We start from the raw sequence: 27,958 nt of genomic DNA on the forward strand, positions 1-27,958 counted from the left end.
CCCCTACAGGAGGTGATTGGCAGTGAAGAGTACACCGCTGATCACCTTCTATTTTGGGGTAATCGGGTCACACAAGAGCTGTATGACCGGAATCGCTGCAGATCACCGGTGTGAATTCAGGGGATCTCAGGACCCCCCAGGTGTTGTCAAGATTTCAGCAGGCATCCCGGTCCAGTCCCTGCCCGGTGAGCGGTGGGGAACAGAATTCCATGTATGCCCTGGGTCCTTTTAAGTACCAGGCACCCAGGGCGTACCTGTATGCTCTGTGTCCCTAAGTGGTTAGACAAACAGTAACAAGTGTCCTGATAATAATAGCAGGTACCGTTTAGTCATAATTCAAAGCAGTTAACATAAGCAAGCATTGATATGAAGGTTGTAGTGTAGTATTATAGAGAAAAGTAGAATTATCTCCATAGGCCTAATACCCAGAGTTCAAAATCTTTACATGTGTGTCATGTGTCATCTATACAGTGGACTTATGTCCCTTTATTGAAGGCAAGGGAAAATTAAAACAATAGATGTGTAATGTGAGGGTTAGAGGTCTTTACAATATTCAGAGGTAAGCCAAGGACCCAATCTGTTAGAAAAAGCCTTGTATCTCCCTGAACCCAAAGCGAGAATCTTTTTCAAAAGAGTAGGCTGTTTAGCTTGCTAATAAGGGCTTCTAGTCAAGGTGCTGTGGTTGATTTCTAATTACTAGTTATAGTTATTTTGGCTATTATACAGACAATACAGAGTAGATCTCTGTAAGGTGGAGGGATATGATCCATGTCCAAAAATAACGCTAGATGTGGAGACCATAATATAGTGAATTTAAACAATGATTGTAACAGGCGATTACACTCCACCCAAAAAGGTTGGATAACTGGACAATTCCATAGGGTGTGATGTAGGGAGCCCCTCTATCCACAACCCCTCCAACACAGGTCCGATGTTCCTGGATATACTTTTGCTACTTTATCAAGGGTAAAATATCATCGAAGGATAGCTTTGAAGGCGCTCTTAACATGTGAAGAGCACTTTAATACGCTTAAACTCTTTCCCATGCTACTAATTTAAAGGAACGAACTAAGTCTCTCTCAATAATCTCAATGGATAACTTTTAACACAAAGATCAGAACCCAAGAGAGAAGTATATATGCATTTCAACCCCTTTAGATTAGAATAGAAGAACCTAAACATGTTGGTATCAGTGCCTGGCGAAGATGTGGATAAGGAATGAATAAAATGACTTCTCTGAAGTTACTTATAAAAATCATTGCTAGGCAAGTTAAACTTTGCACTAAGGACAGTGAAGGGAAGCAGAGTGTGAACTACCAGAATATGCTTAACATGTATGATGTCCGCTGAGGATCAATGCCTTAGCTCTAAATTAGGTATGGCTGCTTGCAATAAAGTTAGAGGCAATGAGTCACGATCCGCCAGAACCAGCTTGCGTGTGTTAGAAAGATAAAACTTCCAGGCCACACAGGATGCTTTCACTATGGGGTTATCTAAGTTGGGAGGAGGGAGGTTTCATATGGGAAGAAAGAGCAGATCTGTAACTGAATAAGGGGCTACCGAGTAACTCTACAACAACACCCAAGGATGGTCCAGGCTACCCCTCAGCCAATGTCTCACAGAGCCCACAAACGTGGAAATGTAATATGCTTTAATATCCGGGGGGGCCCAAATCCCCTGCCAACTTGGATTTAGTCAGTAAAGAATGGTTCAACCTTGGTTTCATACCCGCCCAAATGAATTCTGACAGTATGCGTTGAGCCTTTTTTAAAGAAAGAGCTAGGTATATCAATGGGAAGGGCTCGGAAGATGTATAGTAATTTGGGTAGAAGAAACATTTTGAACGTGGATACTCTACCCTCCCAGGAGACCATAGCCTTCGACAGGCCCTCAGTCTCCAACTCCAAGGAGTTCAAAAAGGGGACATAGTTATTATTGTAGACTGTCGATATTGGAAAAAAAAAGGTGGACCGCAAGGTTTTGAGTACTTTGTGTTTGCCAATCAAATTGATAGGAATTACGTAGGGAGTGTATTGTAGGGGGAGATAAGTTGTAATCGGCAGAGCCTGAGTCTTAGTGCTATTTAGAGGATATTAAGACAGGATGCCAAATTTGGTTATAATATATAAAACTGCTGGCAGAGAGTATAATGGGTCTGAGAGGGTCAGGATGACAACGTCAGCATAAAGTGAGAGAGTCTGCATAGTGTCTTCTATGGGCATACCCCTGACTCTAGTGTCTGATCTGATAGCCTTGGCAAGTGGTTCCATGGAGAGAATGAGAGGGGACAGCCCTGGCGGAACCCATTAGTTATTACAAAATCATCAGACAACACACAATTAGCCAGCTCTCTGGCCTAGGGGCAAGAGTATGATACAGATACAGCGGCCAATATACTACCCTCAAAGCCCATCTCGTAAGACCTAGAAGGCATTCTACCAGCGTAGCCGGTCAGACGCCTTCTCTACATCTTGCGTCAGCACTACCGCTGACATGGAGGTGCGCTCTAGGTGGTGAAAGACACTAAGCAACCTCCTGGTATTATCTGATGGTTTTTCTCCAAGAAAAAGAGAAGAATAGAGGCAAGCCTGTTGGCAATCAGTTTTACAAATATTTTTAATTCTTGGTTGAGAAGAGAGATGGGTCTGAAGTTCTGGGGGAAGGTCCGTAGATTTGCTAGGTTTAGGAAGTATTGTGATTAGGGCTTGTAGGTTTTCATAAGGTAGAGAGCCAGAGGCTATGGCCTCTAGGCAGAAATTCTGTAAGCGAGGGGACAATAACTCAGAAAACATTTTATAGTAAACACTGGCAAATCCGTCAGGACCTGAGGCTTTACCAGTTGGTAGTGATTTTATGATTTTACTAATCTAACTCCCAGTTTTGTTACTATTCACCTCTTGTAGCTGAGCTTTAGAAAGTTTGGGGAGATTCAGTCTGGATAAGAAATTTTGAATCTCTGATTCAAAACCAGGGATGTCTGGTGAAGAGTCCTTCAGGTTAAATAAGCCTTCATAGAGTGCTCAGAAGCCATTAGCTATATCTCTAGGGGTAAATAGTAGAGATGAGCGAACTTACAGTAAATTCGATTCGTCACGAACTTCTCGGCTTGGCAGTTGATGACTTATCCTGCGTAAATTAGTTCAGCTTTCAGGTGCTCCGATGGGCTGGAAAAGGTGGATACAGTCCTAGGAGACTCTTTCCTAGGAAGGTATCCACCTTTTCCAGCTCACCGGAGCACCTGAAGGCTGAACTAATTTACGCAGGATAAGTCATCAACTGCCGAGCCGAGAAGTTCGTGACGAATCGAATTTACTGTAAGTTCGCTCATCTCTAGTAAATAGCTTTAACTTGATATGGGGTGAATTAGGTGGGGGATGTGGGATTTTAGCTGTTTAGTACGCAGGCGATTAGTCAATAACCAACCAGCCTTATTGTCCTGGGAATAAGTCGCCTGCATCTTCTTAAGGGACTTCTCGTAAGAGGCTAGTAGCATACAACGCAAATCCCTATGGAGAGGACAGTTGAGTAGTTAGGTCTGAGGAGGGTCACAGTTTATTGTCTGCCTCAGCAACATTAAGCTTATCCAAAAGAGTAGAAAGTTTAGCTTCACATTTTTTTTTTTTTCAGGATTGAGCTATACTTAATGCATAAACCCTCTAATAACTGCCCTATGGCAGTTCCATAAGGAAATGGAACTATTCACTGAGCTAGCATTGAGTGGGAAATAGTCAGTAATTTCAGAACGCAGGCATGCGGAGTACTTTGGGTGGGACAACAGGAAGGGGCTAATCTGCCACATATGGGGGGGGGGGGGGGTTGAGAAGATACCTTGTCTTACAATATTATGGATGCATGGTTAGACCACTTAAGTCAATAGACGTGTTTATGGTATAGGGGGGTAGAGGACTACTGATAAGGGCAGTATCAATTCTAGGGTATGAATTATGTACACCTGAATGGAAGGTATGGTCCCTCTCTTTGTCATGCTGGAGCCACCAGACATCATAAAGTTTTGTTTCCCATGCCCAGGTAGAGAGCGATAGAGAAGGTAAGCAGGATGTGGAGGAGGAATCTAGCGTAGGGTCCATGACAGAGTTGAACCCCAATTAGCATCCTTGACCTTTTTAGACAGCCTTTTCAAAAAACTGAGTTTTCCTGAATTTGGAGCATATAATGAAACCAGTGTAATGGGTATAGCATTAATAGTGCAGTAAAAAAATTACATATCTTCCTCTATCATCTGCTACTGCTTCCTTCAATGCGAAAGAAACAGTTTTTCACAGCTATGAAAACACCCCTAGCTTTAGTATTAAAATGTGAATGAAAAACCTGTGGGAATAAAGGGTAATGAATTCTATGCGCATCTTTAGTCAAGAAGTTTGTTTCCTATACACAATGTCACTCATGGAGGACATGGTTTCCTTCCACAGGTAAGACCGTTTGTGCTGAGCGTTAAGCCCATTTGTGTTTAAGCTAAGGATTTATATGACCATATTAACACTTCATTACTAAGCGATGATATAACAGTAGCATTAACAGCATGAGTGGGAATGTGTGCAAATCGCAAGTGAATTCACACTTGCGATTTGTGCGATTCCGGGTCATTACAGGTCTATGGTGACCCGGAACATAAGGGGGGTTGCGGTTGTCTAAGACACCTACGATCCCCCTGAAGGGATAGGAGTGAGGTGGCAGGGGTGCCACCCCTCCTATCCCTGCTATTGGGCATCTAGAAGCGACGTCCAATAGCAGATGGTTAACTTTTTTTTTTCCCGTTCTGCCCACCCACAATAGGTGGGGCAGAACGGGGAAACTACAGAGGACTGGCGCCGAAGTCCACTTACCCTGCGGGCAGCGATCAGTGTCTGAGATCGGCGTGCGGCTGGCTCCCTGGATCCGACGTAAGCCGGTTATTTGCCTAGCAACATCTAGAGGGCTACAGTCTGAGACCACTATACAGTGGTCTCTACACTGTTGCCCTCCAGATGTTGCAAAACTACAACTCCCAGCATGCCCAGACAGCTGTCATGCTGTGATTTGTAGTTTTGCAACAGCTGGAGGGCTACAATTTGGAGATCACTGTGCAGTGAACTGTGGCCCTCTAGATCTTGCAAAACTACAACTCCCAGCATGCCCACATAGCAGTTTGCTGTCTGGACATGCTGAGATTTGTAGTTTTTCAACATCTGGAGGGTCACAGTTTGGAGATCACTGTGCAGTGGTTTCTAAACTGTAGCCCTCCAGATGTTGCGAAACTGCAAATCCCAGCATGCCCAAACAGCAAACAGCTGTCTCGCCATGCTGGGAGTTATAGTTGCGTACCTCCAGCTGTTGCATAACTACATCTCCCAGCATGCACTTCGGCGATCAGTACATGCTGGGAGTTGTAGTTTTGCAATAGCTGGAGGCACACTGGTTGGAAAATACTGAGTTAGGTAACAGAACCTAACTGAAGGTTTTCAAACCAGTGTGCCTCCAGCTGTTGCAAAAGTACAACTCCCAGAATGCACGGTCTGTCAATGCATGCTGGGAGTTGTAGTTTTGAAACAGCTGGAAGTTTTTTTTTTTTACACGAACATGCTGGTGTTGCCCCATACTTTTTATTTTCACAAGAGGTAAAAGGAAAAAAAGACCCCCAAAATTTGTAACATTTCTCCTGAATACAGAAATACCCCATATGTGGGCGTAAAATGCTCTGCGGATGCACAACAAGGCTCAGGAGTGAGAGCGCACCATGTACATTTGAGGCCTAAATTGGTGATTTGCACAGGGGTGGCTGATTTTACAGCAGTTCTGACATAAACGCCAAAAAGAAAATCTTCACATGTGACCCCATTTTGGAAACTACACCCCTCATGGAAAGTAACAATGGGTATAGTGAACTTTAACTCCCCACAGGTGTTTCACAAATAAAAAAAAAAATAAAAAAAATTTCACTATAATGCTGGTGTTACCCTAAATTTTTCATTTTCACAAGGGAAAATTGGAAAAAAGCCCCCCAAAATGTGTAACCCCATTTCTCTTGAGTATATAAATACCCCATATGTGGATGTAAAGTGCTCTGCTGGCAAACTACAATGCTCAGAAGAGAAGGGGCGCCATTGGGATTTTGAAGAGAAAATTTGTCCGGAATTGAAGGCCACGTGTGTTTACAAAGCCCCCATAGTGCCAGAACAATGGTCCCCTCCCACATGTGACCCCATTTTGGAAACTAAACCCTTCACGTAATGTAATAAGGGGTACAGTTAGCATTTACGCCCCACAGGTGTCTCACAGATTTTTGGAACAGTGGTCCGTGAAAATTAAAATGTAATTTTTCATTTGCTCAGCCCACTGTTCCAAAGATCTGTCAAACACCAGTGGAGTGTAAATATTCACTGCACCCCTTATTAAATTCTGTGAGGGGTGTAGTTTCCAAAATGGGGTCACATGTGGGGGCGTCCACTGTTCTGACACCACGGGGGGCTTTGTAAATGCACATGGCCCATGACTTCCATTCCAAACAAATTCCCTTTCCAAAAGCTCAATGGTGCTCCTCCTTTTCTGAGCATTGTAGTGCGCCAGCAGAGCACTTGACATCCACACATGGGGTATTTCCATACTCAGAAGAACTGGGGTTGCAAATTTTGGGGGTAATTTTCTCCTATTACCCCTTGTAAAAATGTAACATTTGGGGAAAAAACAGCATTTTATTGAGAGAATTTTTTTTTTTTTCATTTACACATCAAACTTTAACAAAAAGTCGTGAAATACCTGTGAGGTGTTAAGGCTCACTGTACCCTTTGTTACATTCCTTGAGGGGTGTAGTTTCCAAACTAGTATGCCATGTGTTTTTTTTTTTTTTTGTTTTTTTTGTTTTGCTGTTCTGGCACCATAGGGGGCTTCCTAAATGCAACATGCCCCCCAAAAACCATTTCAGCAAAATTTGCTTTCAAAAAGCCAAGTGTGACTCCTTCGCTTCTGAGCATTGTAGTTCGCCCACAGAGCATTTTACGTCCTAACATGGGGTATTTCCATACTCAGAAGAGATGGGGTTACCAATTTTGGGGGCATTTTCTCCCATTACCCTGTATAAAAATAGTAAATTTGGGAAAAAACTACACTTAAGTGAAATTTTCATTTTTTTTCATTTACACATCCGATTTTAACGAAGTCATCAAACACCTGTGGGGTGTTAAGGCTCACTGGAACCCTTGTTATGTGCCTTGAGGGGTGTAGTTTCCAAAATGGTATGCCATGTGGGGGGGGGGGGGGTTCTGCTGTTCTGGCACCATAGGGGCTTCCTAAATGTGACATGCCCCCCCAAAAACCATTTCAGAAAAACTCACTCACCAAAATCCCATTGTCGCTCCTTCCCTTCTGAGCCCTCTACTGCGCCCGCCGAACACTTGACGTACACATATGAGGTATTTCCTTACTCGAGAGAAATTGAGTTACAAATTTTTAGAGAATTTGTCTCCTTTTACCTCTTGTAAAAATTCAAAAACTGGGTCTACAAGAACATGCGAGTGTAAATAATGAAGATTTTGAATTTACTCCTTTATTTTGCGGTTATTCCTGTGAAACACCTAAAGGGTAAACACACTTACTGAATGTCATTTTGAATACTTTGAAGGGTGCAGTTTTTATAATGGGGTCATTTGTGGGGTATTTCTAATAGGAAGGCCCTTCAAATCCACTTCAAACCTGAAAATATTGTGAAAAATTGGAAAATTGATGCTGACCTTTGAAGCCCTCTGATGTCTTCCAAAAGTAAAAACATGTCAACTTTATGATGCAAACATAAAGTAGACAAATTGTATTTGTGAATCAAAATATAATTTATTTGGAATGTCTATTTTCCTTACAAGCAGAGAGCTTCAAAGTTGAAAAAATGTAAAATGTTGCATTTTTCTATCAAATTTTGGAATTTTTCACAAAGAAATGATGCAAGTATCGACACAATTTTTACCACTAACAAAGTAGAATATGTCCCGAAAAAACTCTCTGAATCAGAATGAAAGGTAAAAGCATCCCAGAGTTATTAATACTTAAAGTGAAAGTGGTCAGATGTGCAAAAAACGCTCTGGTCCTACAGTGAAAATTGGCCTGGTCCTTAATGGGTTAAGGACCCGGCGGACAAGAGAATTGAAAATCTGGCCAAATTCGCCTTTGAAATAGCTTCCCCAGGGAATCTTGTCTGGGGCCCCTTCGGAAGATTTGGCGACTCTTGCACTTAAACTTGCCAATGCTGGAGACTATTTGTGCTCTGCTTCTCTGCAGTCTGCCAGTTGTACGGCTCTTGCCACAGATAACCTGGGCACGATTCCTCGCTCCATGTGGCTTAAGGCCTGGGACGCCGATGCCACTTCCAAGAAATCTCCCACTGAGCTTACCTTCTCTGGGTCCAGACTCTTTGGGAAATGCCTAGATGAAATAATTTCAGAGGCTGCTGGAGGTAAGAGCTCCTTATTGCTGCAGAACAAGTCTCGCTGTACCGATTCTCGCAGGAAAGCTACCTCCTTTCAGTCCTTTGGCTCGGGTCGGGCAGCCAGACAAGCGCCCTCACAGGATAAGTAGACCCCTTCCTTCAAGGCTCGTCCCTCCTGGCAGTCTGATAACCACTCCAGCCTTTTTTACGGCCACGTCGGGCACCCGTAAGCCTCCTTCCGCCTGAAGGGACGTCCCCACCCGAACACCCTTTTCGGGTGGGAGGTCATCTGTCTCTGTTCTGGGACGTTTGGTCTGCCCACGTACAGGACTCTTGGGTCCGAGATGTCGTTTCCGATGGCTATCGGATCGAGTTTGCTTCTGTCTCATGATCTATTTGTTTATTTTATTTTTTATTTTTTTTAGCGGTGGCCTTTTGGGTCTCGCTTCGGACCCTTCTCGCTCAGGGAGTGATCGTCCCAGTTCCTCCCAAGGAACGTTTTTTGGGGTTCTATTCCAACCTGTTCGTCGTCCCCCCGATCCTGGATCTGAAGCTCCTCAATCCTCATCTACTCCTGCGTCATTTCTGTATGGAGTCTCTCAGTTCTGTAGTGGAATCCATGGATAAAGGGGAGTTTTTCTTTCCTTGGTGGATATCTAAGACGCTTACATTCACATTACCATTTTTCCGGTACATCAGAGCCATCTCCACTTCGCAGTTCTGGAGGGCAGTTTTCAGTTTGTGGCCCTTCCTTTTGGCCTGGCCGCAGCCCCAAGGGTCTTCACCAAGGTCCTGGTGGCAGTGATTGACATCCTGTGAGCCTGGGGTGTGTCCGTGATCCCCTATCTGGACGAACTCCTGGTCAAGGCTCCAACCAAGGCCCAGAATCAAGAGAGTTTAAGTCTCACTCTTCAGTCCTTGTCCCGTTTTTGGCTGGGTGGTCAATCAGGACAAGTCCAACCTGATTCCCACCCAGTCTCTGGTCGTCTTGGAACTCCAGTTTGACACGGCGACCGCCCGAATTCTGCATCCGCCAGACAAGCGCCATGCTCTATAATCAGAAGTTTGTCTTCTCCGGCATCCTGTTCCAGTTCCCATTCGGTTCTGGGTTGGATAGTGGCGGCCATGGAAGCCGTTCCCTTTGCCCAGTTTCATTGTTGACCTCTTCAAATTTCTCTTCTGTCCCAGTGGGACAAGTGTCCGCTATCCCTTGATCGCAGGATCATTCTTCCTCCCAGGACTCTCCAGTCCCTCCTGTGGTGGCTTCGGTACCCTCTTCAGAAGGGATGATCCTTTCTGCCCCTCCACTGGCAGGTCATCAAGGGATGCCGGGGGGGGGGGGGTTATTTTCAGGGACCGGATGGTCCAGGGCCTTTGGTCCTCCCTGGATGCTCTCCTCCCCATCAACATCTTGGAACTTCGGACAATTTATCTTTGCCTCCTTCATTGGGAGCGACTTCTCCAGGATCGTCCTGTTCGTGTCTAGTCGGACAACTCCACAGCTGTGGCGTATGTCAATCGCCAGGGCAGCACTCTCAGTCCTGCAGCATTGGCCGAGGTATACAGGATCTTTCTCTGGGTGGAACTTGGGGTTCCCTCCATCATGATTCACATTCTGGGAGTGGCAAATTAGGAGTCGCATTTCCTCAGTCGCTCCCCGGCTGACACAGGCGAGTGGTCTCTTCATCCAGAGGTATTTTGCGGAGATCTGCAACCTCTGGGGCACTCCAGACGTGGACCTCTTTGCATCCCGCCAAAACCAGAAAGTTCCTCGCTTTGACATGAAGTCCCAAGAACCTCTGGCCCTAGCCGTAGACACCGTAGTGATTCCCTGATCGCACTTCTTCCTCCCCTATCTCTTCCCTCCTTCCTCCCCTATCTCTTCCCTCCTCTTCTTCTCCTCAGGGTCCTGAGGAAGCTCAAAGCGGAGGGCGACCTCACCTTTCTCGTGGCTCCGGACTGGCCCAGGCGAGCGTGGTACGCTGACGTGGTTCAACTAGTGGATGACTTACCGCTGCGCCTCCCAGTTCGTCCCGACCTGCACTCTCAGGGTCCCCTTTGCCACCCCAATTTACTGTCGCTGCATTTGACAGTGCAGCGGTTGAGAATGCAGTTCTGAGGGCCAGGGGATTCTCTCCCCAAGTGGTCCACACAATGATCAAGGTGCGCAAGCCTTCCTCTGCGAAGATTTATCACCGTACTTGGCGGTCCTACTTTCAATGGTGTGAATCTCACTTTCTCCCCAGTTGTGTTCTCCCTCCCACGCCTTCCTTCCTTTTTCTAGTCTGGGCTGGAACAACACTTGATTCACATTTCCCTTAAGGGTCAGGTGTCTGCTCTCTCCATTCTCTTTCAGCGTCCCCTGGCGTCCGATCCTCACATCTGGACTTTTCTGCAGGGTGTTGCTCATACTACTCCGCCTTACAGATCCGCTACTCCCCCTTGGGACTGAATCTGGTTCTCAGTGCCTTGCAGGGTACTCCCTTCTAACCTTTCCAGGACATTTCTCTGCATATCCTTTCCTAGAAGGTGGCCTTCCTCATTGTGGTCACTTCCATTAGGAGAGTTTGGGAGCTGGTGGCTCTCTCCTGCCGTTCCCTCTACCTTGTTCTTCTCCAGGACAAGGTTGTTTAACGTCCGGTCCCGTCCTTTTTGCCTAAGGTGGTCTCTGTCTTTCATCTCAACGAGGATATCTGCCTTCTGTGATTTTTGTCCAGCTCCATCCCAGGGAACGGTTGCTTTGTGGTCTTGATGTGGTACGGGACGATCAAATTTACCTTTTTGATCACCTCTTCCTTTCACCAGTGTTACTCTTTCTTTGTACTTACGGAGGGTCATCGTAAGGGACTTCCTGCTTCCAAAGCAACTATTTTGCGGTGGATCCGTTCTGCCATCTCAGAAGCTTACTGCTGCAAGGGGAAGACTCCTCCCTTCCGGGTCTTAACTCATTCCACTCGTTCCATCGGGGCATCCTGGGCTCTCTGCAATAGGGCTCTGGCCTTGCAAATCTGTAAGGCGGCCACCTGGTCGTCCTTGCACATGTTTACAAAATTTTACCAGGTGCTTACCTTTGCATCCGCTGATGCTGATTTGGGTCACCTCATAAAAAATGAAACTAATGCCAAATGTTCCCCAGAATGATACTAATGAAAACTTCAGCTTATCTCCCAAAAAATATTATGGGAACCCAAAGCCTCTGAAACTTGATACAATGCTAAAAGGAGGCCTCAAAATCCACACAGTGCTCTTTTGTCTAAGAGTGCATTCACATCACGATTTTGTTCTACGATTCCCGTATACAGTTTTGTATATGAAAACCGTATGCCACCGTATCGGAAACCGTATATATATAGACTTTCCATACAAAACCGTACACACAAAAATGCATCCGGTTGTGTACGTTTTTTGCCCGGACAGCAAACCATAGTCTACTATAGTTTAGGGCTGGATGGTATACCGGTTCATACCGAATACTGACATTTTTGTGCTGCACGATATGAATTTTAACCCATACCGCAATACCAGTTTGGCCCCTCCCCCTCTGGAATGAATGAATCAGCCCAGCGCTGCGCTGTCCCCACATCGGGGAACTAATCCTATGTGACCTGTGAGCGCTGTTCTGCCCCCCCCCCCCCCCCCTCTTAAATTAATTATTAGCCCAGCGCTGTCCCCATCAGGGTAAATACTCACATGTCACCTTCATGCGCTGCCCTCCATGTCCTGTTTGTTGCGGCCGCCGGCGCTGACACTCTATACCAGTGGTCTCCAACCTTCGGACCTCCAGATGTTGCAAAGCTACAACTCCCAGCATGCCCGGACAGCCATTGGCTGTCCGGGCATGCTGGGAGTTGTAGTTTTGTAACATCTGGAGGTCCGAAGGTTGGAGACCACTGCTCTATACTGTGCGGTATCTCTATGCCCAGGCTGCAAAAAATAAACAAAATAAACTTTAACTCCTCTCCCGTTGGTCCGGTACCGGCCTCTCTTGTTTCCTGGGGATGGTAACGTCGGACAGCCGTCAGTCTATCACCGGCCGCAGCGATGTCCTGCCTCGGCCGGTGATAGGCTGAGCGCACTGTCATGTAAGAAGCCGGCTTCTTACATGACAGTGGGCTCAGCCTATCACCGTCCGAGGCTGAACATCGCTGCCTGGTGATAGTCTGACGGCTGTCTGACGTTCCCGTCCCCAGCGTAAGGCCGACGTAGGTGCGTTAAATTTTATTTTGTTTACCTTCTGCCGCCCGGGCATAGGGTTACTGCACAGTATAGAGTGTCAGCGCCGGCGGCTGCAACAAACAGGACAAGGAGGGCAGCGCATGCTGGTGATATGTGAGTATTTACCCAGATGGGGATGTGGGCTTATAATTAATATTGGGGGGGGTCTAGGAAATACTGTTATATACCGTGGAACCGCCAAAAGTTTTTTTTTTTTTAAATACCGTGATACACACATTTGGTCATACCACCCAGCCCTACTATAGTTTTGTGTCCAGTTTCAAAACCGTATATGCACCTCATCCAGTTTTTGTTAACATTCAATGCAAACCGTATGTGTCAGCAGTGGTTTTGTCTTGCACATGCTCAGTAGAAGTGTTGACTCATCTGAAAAGTACTAGAGCTTCCTACTTTCCTTGGAATTTCAATAAAACAATGGAATCTTTATTGGAATTCTTTTTTTTTATTGAAAAATGTATATATTTTTTTTCTTTACAAAAACTTATGCAACCGCATATCAAAATTAAAAGCGCATACGGTTTAAATTAGGAGCATGAGTTTACACACTGTTTTGTCAGTTTTTGAAGCATATGTTTTCCTAAAAAAAAAAAATTCAAAACAGTATGGCAAAATCATGATGTGAATGCACCCTGAGACCTGTGTGTCATGTAGTGCTGTATGACCAAATTTGGGATATTTCTAAATAAATCAAAGAAATGAAACCGTATTTCCGCTAATTCTATCAACACTCAACTAAGTTTCCGAAAAAACAGGAGTCTTAGCTGGATGACACACATTGTCAGAGAGAAAATGTATGATTAAAAAACTGTTTATATCACTAAACCTTTGCATTAATTTAGGAAGATCTATTTTTATTTTTACACATTTTACCCTGTTATAAACTCACCAAAATGTATTAGGTATAATTCAGGCAAAGTTCAATAAACCTCCTTTCTGTGTAACATGTACAGCATAAAAACATAGAGGAAAGGGTTACAGAGTGCAGTGTTTGGAGGACTGCCCAGGCTCATTCCCCAGATTAGACTGAGGGAGGACACGTAGAGTGAGGGAAGAAATTGACACACACCCCTCCACAAGAGAAGATGAAAACTAAGGCCCAGATTTATCAAACTGTGTGAGAGAAAAAATGGGGTGATTTTCCCCACAGCAACCAATCGCAGTTCAGCTTTCACTTTACCTCAGATCGTTAGCTGAGCTGTGATTGGTTGCTGTGGGAAAATCACTCCACTTTTTCTCACACAGTTTGATAAATCTGGGCCTACGTGAGCAAAAGAAAAGGGTATTCGTGAGAGAAATATAGGTGCTAGACACCTATACTGTACATGATTAGGTACCTAAAAACATTTTTTTTGTGGGATATGATGGATACACTTCATGAGGTGCTGATTTGTTTGTTTAACTTTTGTCTAGCTAACTATTTACGGTTTCAGTTAGCGTGAGCAATTATTTTATTTTCCTCCCTATTTTAGTTATTTCAAGACACAGAGGCAGCTCACCTCACACAAATGAAACGGCTTGTTTCAGCATATTCCCATTCTGTGGAGGATACTCATGTGCAGATTGGGCAGGTAAGCATTAGCATTTGGTGCCTTTTTTTTTTTTCTTAGGCTGGGTTCACACTACGATTTGTAACTACGGTTCCCGTATACAGCTGGGAGGAGGGGGCGGGGCTTAAGCGCGACGCCCGCACTCAGCCGTATAGGGGAACCGTAGTAAATGCATGTCTATGAGCCGACCGGAGTGAACCGCAGCCTCCGGTCGGCTGCTTTTTCGGCTGTATGCGGTTTCCCGACCGCAGGCAAAAATGTGGTCGACCTCATAGACATACATTAACTACGGTTCCCCTATACGGCTGAGTGCGGGCGCCGCGATTAAGCCCCGCCCCCCCTCCTCCCAGCCATATACGGGAACCTTAGTTACAAATCGTAGTGTTAACCCAGCCTTACTAACTTTTCTCCATCCATGCGCAGTTCTGTGAACGGTTCCTTCTTTGCAGTTCTTCATTATATAGGCAGCAGCAGTTTTTTACACGTTTGGTCAGGGAAGGGGTATTAACAATAATAATAATAATAATAAACATTTACCTTCCAGGTTAGGGAATGTGTTGTCATAGGTTGGCTCAGCCAATCAGTGGCCACAGAGGTGTATTGCCTCAGCCACTGATTTGCTGAGTGGGCCTGTGACGTTACATCCACAAACCCGGTATTGCCACATTGCAGGGCCCAGAGCTCTGTGATACCAATGGTGGTACGTGAGCAAGGAAGCTAAGTGTGTGTTTTTTGTTGTTTTTTAATCACCCTCCCTAAGCATGCGTACAAAAAAAAGATATAAATAAATACATTCTGCCCAGACAGCCCCTTTTTTTAAGGGGTTTAACAGCTTGAAGCAAATATCTGCTATCCTCTGGATAGGTAGTAAATGCTAGGTTGTAGTGGGGTGGGAGAGGGGTAGACCTCCAAGAGGCCTATCAATCACTATAATGGGAGCCACTGGCTCCCCATTTCTCCTAAGCTGCAAGAGTCTGCAACTTGTCTCCATTCACTGGGCATTCTCGTGAAGAAAAAAAGTTAGCAATTAGATCTATTTTACATTTTGCCACACCAATTACTCTAAAAAATGCTATAAAAAAAAGGATTTACTGATTTCTAGGAGGCCATTATTTGTGTCCCCTTTATTTTCAGACTACATGTTCAACTACACTAGCTGTATTGTTGTAACATGTGTAGGCAGGACATTATGGATATAAAATTATTTGTTGGCTTAAAGCACAGTCTGCTATGTTCTCTCTGCTATGTTGACTTGGGCTCATCTTTATTTTCACTGTCAGTTCTGACATTTATTTTTTTCCAGTTCAGTGAACGCAAACCCAATTCTCCACTGTGACTTTTCTCCCAACAGGTTCAGGAAGAGTTCAAACACAACATGGAAAATGTGGCCATAGATAAGCTGATCAGGAAGTTTGCAGAGAGTAATGGGACAGGAACAGAGCGTCCCGGTAAGAGCATTATGCAGATACAGTTCAAACCAGAATTTTACATACCCTATATAAAAAGACACATGGATGCATGTTTTTCTTACTATCTGACATGAAATTAGAATAAACCTTTTTATGTCGATTAGGATTACCAAAATTATTTATATTTGCCAAATGCCAGAATGAGAGAGAGAAAAACCTTTTTAAGGCATTTTTATTACTTTCTGCAAAGTCAAAAGTTAACATACACTAGGATAACTTTGCCCTTAAACAATTTGGGACAGCCCATATGAAGAGGTCATGTCTGAAAGCTTCTGATTATTGGCAACATTGGAGTTAATTAGAGACACACCTGTGGATCTATTTTAATGCACACCAGAAACACACTGCTTCTGTCTGTAACATCATGGGAAAGTCTAACGAAATCAGCCAAGACATCAACATGGGCTGAAAGTCCAGTCTGCCAGAAAGAAGCCATTACTCAAAAAAAAAGCCAGATTAATGTTTGCAAATGCACACAGGAACAAAGACCTACATTTTTGGAGATATGTCCTGTGGCCGGACGAAACTAAAATTGAACTGTTTGGCCATAATGACCATCGTTACATTTGGAGGAAAAAGGGAGAAGCGTGGAAGCCTAAGAAAACCATCCCAACTGTGAAATACAGGGGTGGCAGCATCATGTTGTGGGGTTGTTTTGCTGCAGGAGGGACTGCTGCACTTCACGAAATAGATGGCTTCATGAGAAAAGAATATTATGTGGCAATACTGAAGAAATATCTCAAGCTAGGAAGTTCAAGCTTGGGTGGAAATGGGTCTTCCAAATTGAGAATGACCTGAAACATACTGCCAAGCTGGTTACAAAGTGGCCGAAGGATAACAATCAATGGGGGAGATTTATAAAAACCTGTCCAGAGGAAAAGTTGCTGAGTTGCCCATAGCAACCAATCAGATCGCTTCTTTAATTTTTCAGAGGCCTTTTTTTTTCTTTCTCTCTCTCTCTCTCTTTCTCTCGCGCGCTCTCTCTCTCTCTCTCTCTTTCCCTCTCTCTCCCTCCCTCTCTCTTTCCCTCTCTCTCTTTCCCTCTCGCTCTCTCTTTCCCTCTCGCTCTCTCTTTCCCTCTCGCTCTCTCTTTCCCTCTCGCTCTCTCTTTCCCTCTCGCTCTCTCTTTCCCTCTCGCTCTCTCTTTCCCTCTCGCTCTCTCTTTCCCTCTCGCTCTCTCTTTCCCTCTCGCTCTCTCTTTCCCTCTCGCTCTCTCTTTCCCTCTCGCTCTCTCTTTCCCTCTCGCTCTCTCTTTCCCTCTCGCTCTCTCTTTCCCTCTCGCTCTCTCTTTCCCTCTCGCTCTCTCTTTCCCTCTCGCTCTCTCTTTCCCTCTCGCTCTCTCTTTCCCTCTCGCTCTCTCTTTCCCTCTCGCTCTCTCTTTCCCTCTCGCTCTCTCTTTCCCTCTCGCTCTCTCTTTCCCTCTCGCTCTCTCTTTCCCTCTCGCTCTCTCTTTCCCTCTCGCTCTCTCTTTCCCTCTCGCTCTCTCTTTCCCTCTCGCTCTCGCTCTCCCTCTCGCTCTCGCTCTCCCTCTCGCTCTCGCTCTCCCTCTCGCTCTCGCTCTCCCTCTCGCTCTCGCTCTCCCTCTCGCTCTCGCTCTCCCTCTCGCTCTCGCTCTCGCTCTCCCTCTCGCTCTCGCTCTCCCTCTCCCTCTCGCTCTCCCTCTCGCTCTCCCTCTCCCTCTCGCTCTCCCTCTCGCTCTCCCTCTCCCTCTCGCTCTCTTTCTCTCTCTCTCTTTCTCTCTCTCTCTCTTTCTCTCTCTCTCTCTTTCTCTCTCTCTCTCTTTCTCTCTCTCTCTCTTTCTCTCTCTCTCTCTTTCTCTCTCTCTCTCTTTCTCTCTCTCTCTCTTTCTCTCTCTCTCTCTTTCTCTCTCTTTCTCTCTCTCTCTCTTTCTCTCTCTCTCTCTTTCTCTCTCTCTCTTTCTCTCTCTCTCTTTCTTATTGACCTAAAATGATTAAGGTTTATTTTGATTTCATGTCAAATAGTGAGAAAAACATGCATATGTGTCTTTTTATATAGTGTATGTAAACTTCCGGTTTCAACTGTAGATGTGGACTGGATTCGTTGAAGGCAGTCATTATTTGTCTTGAGTGCTATGGAGGTGGAGTGTTTATTTATTTTTTTTTTTTTGTATAAGTTGTTTTGTTTTTACATTCTGCTCTCTTTATTTCAGAGGCTGTGGAATTTGAAGGATTTCGCTTTCCAACATCTTTGGAAGGTAGTTACCTTGCTATAAAAATTTACAAATAAGAAAATATTCCTATTCTAGCTAGATTGAATTGTGTGTGCAGTATATATCGCTCATTGTTTCATCTTCTCTAAAAGATTTATATCACTCATCAAGCTTTACAATATTAATAAATTATGCATTTCTTTCATTAACGTAATTCCAGTCATGCCTCATTGCTACCTCTTTGCCATCTGTTCAGTGGCAGTTCTACCTATAACTTCATGGTCCTATCTCAGTGATTCCATAATCTTAGAATTTTTTTTTAGCTTTATTTTTTTCTTTTTATTGCAGTAACAGGTTGAAAATATGAATTACAAGATAACCTAGTTCACATGCTTGGTTTGATTAGCAGTGCATATTATGCATATTAGCAAACTATACTTAAAGGGGTTATCCACCATAAGGTGATTTTAGTACATACCTGCCAGACAGTAATGGACATGCTTAGGAAGGATCTGCGCTTGTCTTAGGGCTAAATGGTTATGTTGTCAGATTACCATAATACTGTGGCTAACTTTTTGTGAACTGGTATTTTGTTTTTGAGTTTTCTTTTTTGCCTACAAATCCCATAATTCCATTTTCCTCCCTTCCACGCATCAGCCACCCCACCCATTGAAACATTAAATGAGCTGCATCTATTCAAAAGACCTGTGCCTACAGCTGTTGCATTAGTTGCAGATTGATCTCTCTCCCACCAAGCGATCCCTCCACCCATTGAAGCAGACAGGCTCTCTGTCATCAGCTGACTAGTGGGTCAGGTCTCGGCCATATTGCAACCGGGAAAAAATCTGAGACAACAGTCATTTTTTATGCGGTTAAAAGTAAATATTGGGGTGAAAATCACAGAAGAATTGTGAGAAAACCGTCACACACATGTACAGACACTATATTATGAACTTTCCAGCCCCTGTAACATAGTCAAATAAAATAAATTCCTGGAATACCCCTTTAAAGTGGTACTCCAGGGAAGTTAAGAAAAATAAAAATGCCCCAAAACCACCACAAGACCTGTTCTGTGTCCCCTGTAGTTATCCATGTGGTTTGGGCAGCCCCTTTGGCCCCTGACATCTCCTAAATATTCATTTCCCTTGTTTGCAGCACAGACTACAACTCCCAGAAGTCAGTTCAGCTCTGTGTAATGGCTGCCAGACAATTGCTTTCACGATCTGTGTGCACACCGTGTAGTTGTATACACACTGTACAAGTCTTTTCCTTCAGACTATCCTTCGCCCAACCCCCCCCAAAGCAACAAATCATGATGTGCTCTGTATGGCAGCAGTCAGTGAGTGATAAGATCTACAGCAGGAAAAGAGCAGCATTATGTGCTGAGGAGACTGAGAATCTTCACTGTGCTTCTCTGCACACGGGGAGGGGGAGGGGAGGTGTACCTGTGAAGATAGAGCCCTAGACCAGACATCCAAGACCAGACAAGATAAAAAAAAATCCTAGATCTGAATTAATTAACTAATCGTATGAAATACTTTTGTCTTTACATAGTTAAATGTACTGAAAACAAAATCACATAAAAATTATCAAAGGAAATCAAATTTATCAACCCTAGAGTCACAGTCCTAAATCAAAGTGGAAAAAGCTAACTACAGGCTGATTCAACTTTAATGTAAAGTCCTTAAAACAAGTCAAAATGATGCTCAGTAGTGTGTATGGCCTCCACGTGCCCGTATGATCTCCCTACAACATCTGGGCATGCTCCTGATGAGGTGGAGGATGGTCTCCTAAGGGATGTCCTCCCAGACCTGGACTAAAGCATCCGCCAACTCCTGGACAGTCTTTGGTGCAACGTGGCGTTGGTGGATGGAGCGAGACATGATGTCCCAGATGTGCTCAATCAGATTCAGGTCTTGAGAACAGGCGAGCCAGTCCATAGCATCAATGCCTTCCTCTTGCAGGAACTGCTGACACACTCCAGCCACATGAGGTCTAGCATTGCCTTGCATTAGGAGGAACCCAGGACCAACCGCACCAGCAAATGGTCTCACAAGGGGGTCTGATGATCTCATCTCGGTACCTAATGGCAGTCAGGCAACCTTTGGCAAGCGCATGGAGCGCTGTGCGGCCCCCCCAAAGAAATGCTGACATACCGCCAAACCGGTCATATTGGAGGATGTTGCAGGCAGCAGAACGTTCTCAGCGACGTCTCCAGACTCTGTCACGTCTGTCACATATGCTCAGTGTGAACCTGCTTTCATCTGTGAAGAGTACAGTACAATCTTCGTGTTGGAGTCTTTCTGACCATATAAGTGGACACATGCACATTAGTCATTTTGCAGGGGTCTGGCAGTGCTCCTCCTTGCACAGAGCGGCGGTATTGGTCCTGCTGCTGGGTTGTTGCCCTCGTATGGCCTTCTCCACATCTGATGTACTGGCCTGTGTCTTGGTAGCGTCTCCATGCTCTGGACACTATGCTGACAGATGCAGCAAACCTTCTTGTTGGATATGCCATCCTGGAAGAGCTGCACTACCTGTGCCACTTTTGTGGGTTGTAGACTCAGTCTCATGCTACCACTAGAGTGAAAGCACCGCCAGCATTCAAAAGTCAGTCAGGAAGCATAGGAACTGAGAAGTGGTCTGTTGTCACCACCTGCAGAACCACACCTTTTATTGGGGGTGTCTTGTTAAATGCCTAACATTTCCACATGTTGTCTGTTCCATTTGCACAACAGCATGTGAAATTGATTGTCAATCAGTGTTTCTTCCTGAGAGGACAGTGTGATTTCACAGAAGTGTGATTGACTTGGAGTTACTTTGTGTTGTTTAAGTGTTCCCTATTTTTTTGAGCAGTGTATGTTATATGGGTTATATCTGTTATTCTGTTAGGGTGCGTTTACACGGCCATCTGTCCCTGTTTTTTTTTTTATCCCCGTATCGGTTCCGTTCTTGTAGGCTGATTAAAATCGGTTAAAAAAAAAAAAAAGCCCATTCATGTCAATGTTTTTTTTTTTTACAATCTGGCCCTTCAGATGTTGCAGAACTACAGCTCCCAGCATGCCTGGACAGTCTCAGCATGCTGGGAGTTGTAGTTTTGCAACTTCTGGAAGGGCACTGTTTGGAGACCAGTATACAGTGGTGTCCAAGCTGTAGCGCTCCAGATGTCAATTCAAAGCATGCCGAGACTGTCCAGGCATGCTGGGAGTAGTAGTTTGGCAACATCTGGCCCTTCAGATGTTGTTAAACTAAAACTCCTAGTATGCCTGGGCAGTCTGGGCATGCTTGGAGTTGAAGTTTTGCAACATCTGGAGGGCTACAGTTTGGAGACCACTACATACACAGTGGTGTCCAAACTGTTCTCCTCCTGCATAACTACAGCTCCCAACATGTCCTTCGGCTGTCTGGGCATGCTGGGAGTTGTAGGATTGTAACAACTGGAGGCACACTGGTTGGGAAACCTTGTCTGTTTCCTAACTCAGTGTGTCTCCTGCTGTCGCAAAACTATAACTCCCAGCATGCACTGACAAAACTGAACTGGTCCCTGAAAAATTCAGATTTTGAAATTTACCTGAAAAATCGCTGCTAAACTTTGAAGCCTTCTAATGTCTTCAAAAAGTAAAAACATGTCAACATAAAGTAGATGTATTGTAAATGTGAATCAATATATAATTTATTTTGTATGTCTATTTTCCATACAAGCAGAGAGCTTCAAAGTTATAAAAATGCAAAATTTTCAAATTTTCTATGAAATTTTGGAATTTTTCACCAAAAAATTATGCAAGTATCGACGAAAATTTACCGCTAACATAAAGTAGAATGTCATGGAAAAAAAACAGTTTCCCAATCAAATTTATAAGTAAAAGCATCCCAGAGTTATTGATGCATAAAGTGATAGAGGTCAGATTTGCAAAATATGCTCCCATCATTAGGGTCATAATGGGCTCCATCCCCAAGGGGATAAGGAAAGTAGACATACCAAATAAATTATATATTGATTCACATATACAATATGTCTACTTTGTTTGCATCATAAAGTTGGCATGTTTTCACTTTTGGAAGACATTAGAGGGCTTCAAATTTCAGCAGCAATTTTAATTTTTCACGAAATATTCAAAATCTGAACTTTTCAGGGACCAGTTAATTTTTTAAGTGGATTTGAAGGGCCTTCATATTAGAAATACCCCATAAATGACCCCATTATAGAAACTGCACCCCTCAAAGTATTCAAAATGACATTCAGAAAGTTTAACCCTTTAGGTGTTTCACAAGACTAGCAGCAAAGGGAAGGAGAAAAAAAATCAAAATCTTCATTTTTTTTTTACACTCGTACGTTCTTGTGGACCCAGTTTTTGAATTTTTACAAGGGGTAAAAGGAGAGAAATCCCACCCCCCAAAATTTGTAACCCAATTTCTCTCGAGTAAGGAAATGCCTCATATGTAGATGTCAAGTGTTTGACGGGCGCAGTAGAGGGCTCAGAAGGGAAGGAGTGACAATGGGATTTTGGAGAGGGAGTTAATCTGAAATGTTTTTTTGGGGCGTATGTCACATTTAGGAAGCCCCTATGGTGCCAGAACTGCCAAAAAAACAACATGCCATACTATTTGGGAAACTCCCCTCAAGGAACGTAACAAGGGGTACAGTGAGCCTTAACACCCCACAGGTGTTTGACAAATTTCTGTTTAAAGTTGGACGTGAAAATGAAAAAAAAAAATTTTTTCACTAAAATGCTGGTGTTACCCCAATTTTTTTTATTTTCACAAGGGGTAATAGAAGAAATGGGGTTCAAAATTTTGGGAGTTTTTTTCTCCTGAGTATGCAAATACCCCATATGTGGATGTAAAGTGCTCTGCGGGCGAACTACAATGCTCAAAAGAGGAGTGTCATTGAGCTTTTGGAGAGAGAATTTGTTTGGAATGGAAGTCACTGAATGTAATAAGGGGCGCAGTGAGCATTTACACCCCACTGGCGTTTGACAGATCTTTGGAACAGTGGGCTGTGCAAATGAAAGTTACATTTTTCATTTTCCCGGAGTACTGTTAAAAAATCTGTCAGACACCTGTGGGCTGTAAATGCTTACTGCACCCCTTATTATGTTCCGTAAGGGGGTTAGTTTCCAAAATGGGGTCACATGTGGGGGGGGGGCACTTTGGGGTCTTTGTAAACGCACATGGCCTTCAATTCCAGACACATTCTCTCTTCAAAAGCCCAATGGCGCCCCTTCTCTTCTGAGCATTGTAGTGCGCCAGCAGAGCACTTTATGTCCACAAATGGGGTATTTATATACTCAGAAGAAATGGTGTTACAAATTTTGGGGGCTTTTTTTTCCTATTGCCCCTTGTGAAAATGAAAAATTTGGGATAACACCCGCATTTTAGTGAAAAAAATTACTTTTTCATTTTCATGTCCAACTTTAGCGAAAATTCTTCAAACACCTGTGGGGTGTTAAGGCTCACTATACCCCTTATGTTCCGTGAGGGGTTTAGTTTCCAAAATGGGGGCACATGCGTTTGTTTTTGTTTTTTTTTGCATTAGTCAGAACCGCTGTAACGATCAGCCACCGCTGTGCTAATCACCACAAATGTACATAATGCTCTCACTCCTGAGCCTTGTTGTGCACCTGCAGAGCATTTTACGTCCACATATGGGGTATTTCCGTACTCAGGAGAAATTGCGTTACAAATTTTGGGGGTCTTTTTCTCCTTTTACCTCTTGTGAAAATGAAAAGTATGGGGCAACACCAGCATGTTAGAGTAAAAAATAAAAAAAATTTTTACAATCACATGCTGGAGTAGACCCAAACTTTACCTTTTCATAATGGGTAAAAGGAGAAAAAGCCCCCCCAAATTTGTTAGGCAATTTCTCCAGAGTACAGAAATACCCCATATGTGGCCCTAAACTGTTGCATTGAAATACGACAGGGCTCCGAAGTGAGAGAGCGCCATGCGCATTTGAGGCCTAAATTAGGGATTTGCATGGGACAGACCCGGATTCAAAATTACACTTGCCTCCGATACCAAAATTACTCAACAGCAGTGTTTCCCAAAGAGGATGCCTCCAGTTGTTGCAAAACTCCCATCACGCCTGGACAGTCAATGGCTGTCCGGCAATACTGGCAGTTGGGGGGGTTGTAACTGTGTAGTGGTATATGTTGTGTTTTACCCTTTTATTAAGTGTAGGTGTAGTGTTTTTAGGGTACATTCACACGGGTGGGTTCACAGCGAGTTTCCCGCTGGGGGTTTGAGATGCAGCGGATAATTTGCTGCATCTCAAACTTGAAGTGAGAAACTCACTGTAAACGCCCGCCTGTGTGAATGTAACCTGTACATTTACATGGGGGGCAAACCTCCAGCTGTTGCAAAACTACAACTCCCAGCATGCCCTTTGGCTATCTGTGCATGCTGGGGGTTGTAGTTATGCAACAGCTGGAGGCACACTGGTTGCAAAACACTGAGTTTTTTACTTAACTCATTGTTTCCCAACCCGTGTGCCTCCAGCTGTTGCAAAACTACAACTCCCATCATGCATGGTCTGTCAGTGCATGCTGGGAGTTATAGTTTTGCAACAGCTGGAGGCACACAGGTTGGGAAACACGGAGTTAGGAAACAGTGTTTCCCAACCAGTTAGCCTCCTGTTGTTGCAAAACTACAACTCCCAGCATGCCCAGGCAGCCGAAGGACATGATGGGAGTTGTTATGCATCAACTGGAGGAGAACAGTTTGGAGACCACTGTATAGTGGTCTCCAAACTGTGCCCTTCCTGATGTTGCAAAACTATAACTCCAAGCATGCAGAGACTGTCCAGACATGCTTGGACTTGTAGTTTTGCAACATCTGAAGGGCCAGATGTTACAAAACTACAACTCCCAGCATGCAGAGACTAAGAGTTGTAGTTTTGCAGCATCTGGAAGGGCACAGATTGGAGACCACTGCACAGTGGTGTCCAAACTCTGGCCCTCCAGATGTTGGAAAACTACAACTCCCAGCATGCCCAGACAACCAAAGGTTGTCTGGGCATGCTGGGAGTTGTAGCTTTGAAACTCCTAGATGCTGCCACTGCATCCACTGGACTACCGTCCTTTCTGCCGCCGGTCCCTGCATGTCCTCCAGGTATCTGCTGCTGGTCCCTCCCGCATCAACTGCCTCCGCAGTCATCGCCGCCATCTTCCCCCGTTCTACTCGGACTTCTAGGGGTGGACAGAGTGGGGGAAATGAACTTTCACCCCCATCACCTGCCCTGTGATTCATCGGTCAGTCCTGACCGGCCAATCGCAGGGGTTAGGAGGAGGTGGCACCCCTGCCACCTCGCTCTTATCCTTTAGGTTGATCAGAGCTGTCTGACAGCTCCGATCATCCCTATTTTTCGGGCGATCGGGTCACCAGAGGGTTACAAGGGGTGCCTGCTGAATGATTTCAGCAGGCATCCCGATCCATATTAAAAAAAAAACTTTTTATTTTTATATATATTTATATAATTATATATATAAAAAAAATATATATATATATATTTAGATTTATATATATCTTAATAAATATATATATTTATTATTAATATTTAACTGGAACTGGAGACAGTTCCTGAGACAGGTGGACAGTTCCTGAGACAGGTGTCATCAGAGAGCACATAGACAGAAAAGAACAACTCAACTTCAGCAGCTCATAAGTACTGAAAGGATTAAGATTTTTTTTTATAGAAGTAATTTACAAATCTGGTTTAACTTTCTGGAGCGAGTTGATATATATATATAAATTTTTTTTTTCCTGGGTAACCCCTTTAAAAACATTTTTTTTTTCACCAGCGTACCCCTGTCTAACAATTCTTATTGGTGAGCAGACATCAACAAAAAGATTGACTAAATAAAATTCCAGCTTTAGAAAAAAAAAATGTTGACTGATGTCTTCATGCAAGGATGTTTCAGACCTGTGGTCCCAACTATATATTTATAGATTTTCTTTTTTGCTAAAAACAGGAACATCACAGCAAGAGGTAGAAGGAAATCCTTTTATTTTAGAAAAAGGCTTTCTTCTTTCTCCTGCTGTGATTAGTTTCCATTTTTAGCTTAAAATGTGGAAGGCAATAAAGCAATGTGTGGAGGTCTATGAAGCACAAGTGTGTTCTAGTGTACACTGGGATTGTCTCATCACAACTATTGTATATTTGTTAACCTTTAAATCTCTAAATAAATTCTTATCAAGATCTTCCTTTCACATGTAGGTGTAAAGCGTACATGGTCAAAGCCTTTTCGTATCCGTGGCTTAAGTAGAAGGGAGAAAGACACACACCATGTGTAAGAGATTCAGCATTTCCTTTTTACTTTAAAGTGATATTTAAAGCTGTCGTCTACTGATATATTAATATTTTCATTTTTTTTTTTTTTTTTTAGGGAGCATACTGATCCAGATTGTGTGGTAAGACAATGGAATATATCCCTTTTTAAAACTATTTTTTTAATTAAACCTTGCATGATGCTTTAGAGAATGTCATTGTAGGGAAGTGGTAGGTCATAGTTATGTCCTGTCTCTGGTTCTTTCCTGGTGTAGGATCTTCCAGATGTTGATGAAGAAGGTTTTACGAGGCGCCCTGATGACACTGTAACCAGTATCCTTTATATTGGGTCAAAAGTTGTGTACAGGGGTACTGAGTGGGCATTTTGGAACACTGTACTCTATTGTCCCAAACTTATGTCTTTGGATAACTTCTTTAAGGATTAAGTTGTGCAAGAGAATGAAAGGTGTCCTTACAAAGTACAAATTGTCGTGCAAAAAAACAATCCCTTATATGGGTCGGTGGAAAGATAAGAGTTATGGATTTTAAAAGGAGTTTTGTAAAAAACGAAAATGCAAAAAAGTCCTTAACCCCTTAAGGACTCAGCCCATTTTGGCCTTAAGGACTCAGACAATTTAATTTTTACGTTTTCATTTTTTCCTCCTCGCCTTCTAAAAATCATAACTCTTTTATATTTTCATCCACAGACTAGTATGAGGGCTTGTTTTTTGCGCGACCAGTTGTCCTTTGTAATGACATCACTCATTATATCATAAAATGTATGGCGCAACCAAAAAACACTATTTTTGTGGGGCAATTAAAACGAAAAACGCAATTTTGCTAATTTTGGAAGGTTTTGTTTTCACGCCGTACAATTTATGGTAAAAATGACATGTGTTCTTTATTCTGAGGGTCAATACGATTAAAATGATACCCATTATTATATACTTTTATATTATTGTTGCGCTTAAAAAAAATCACAAACTTTTTAATCAAATTAATACGTTTATAATCCCTTTATTTTGATGACCTCTAACTTTTTTATTTTTCCGTATAAGTGGTGGTATGGGGGCTCATTTTTTGCGCCATGATCTGTACTTTTTTTTGATACCACATTTGCATATAAAAAACTTTTAATACATTTTTTATTTTTTATTTTTTAATAAAATGTATTAAAAAAGTAGGAATTTTGGACTTTTTTAATTTTTTTTCGTTCACGCCGTTCACCGTACGGGATCATTAACATTTTATTTTAATAGTTCGGACATTTACGCACGCGGCGATACCAAATATGTCTATAAAAATGTTTTTTACGCTTTTTGGGGGTAAAATAGGAAAAAACGGACGTTTTACTTTTTTATTGGGGGAGGGGATTTTTCACTTTTTTTTTTACTTTTACATTTTTTTACATTTTTTTTTTACACTTGAATAGTCCCCATAGGGGACTATTCATAGCAATACCATGATTGCTAATACTGATCTGTTCTATGTATAGGACATAGAACAGATCAGTATTATCGGTCATCTTCTGCTCTGGTCTGCTCGATCACAGACCAGAGCAGGAGACGCCGGGAGCCGCACGGAGGAAGGTGAGGGGACCTCCGTGCGGCGTTATGAATGATCGGATCCCCGCAGCAGCGCTGCGGGCGATCCGATCGTTCATTTAAATCGCGAACTGCCGCAGATGCCGGGATCTGTATTGATCCCGGCACCTGAGGGGTTAATGGCGGACGCCCGCGAGATCGCGGGCGTCGGCCATTGCCGGCGGGTCCCTGGCTGCGATCAGCAGCCGGGATCAGACGCGCATGACACGGGCATCGCTCCGATGCCCGCGGTTATGCTTAGGACGTAAATGTACGT

General features: G+C 43.7%; 1 protein-coding gene across 4 annotated transcripts in view; it reads left to right on the plus strand.

Annotated features, from left to right (window-relative positions):
- The window catches only part of FCHO1 (FCH and mu domain containing endocytic adaptor 1), a 192,992-nt gene that overhangs the window by 98,603 nt on the left and 66,431 nt on the right, over positions 1-27,958 (plus strand). For all 4 annotated transcript variants that reach the window (XM_056518086.1, XM_056518088.1, XM_056518089.1 and 1 more), the window contains 6 exons: positions 14,116-14,214; positions 15,545-15,641; positions 17,833-17,877; positions 26,048-26,120; positions 26,217-26,241; positions 26,374-26,431. In XM_056518086.1, the coding sequence (XP_056374061.1) occupies positions 14,116-14,214; positions 15,545-15,641; positions 17,833-17,877; positions 26,048-26,120; positions 26,217-26,241; positions 26,374-26,431 (397 nt within the window). The remainder of the gene's footprint in view (positions 1-14,115; positions 14,215-15,544; positions 15,642-17,832; positions 17,878-26,047; positions 26,121-26,216; positions 26,242-26,373; positions 26,432-27,958) is intronic.

Source organism: Hyla sarda, chromosome 1, assembly GCF_029499605.1.
Source record: "Hyla sarda isolate aHylSar1 chromosome 1, aHylSar1.hap1, whole genome shotgun sequence".
Lineage (NCBI taxonomy): Eukaryota > Metazoa > Chordata > Amphibia > Anura > Hylidae > Hyla > Hyla sarda.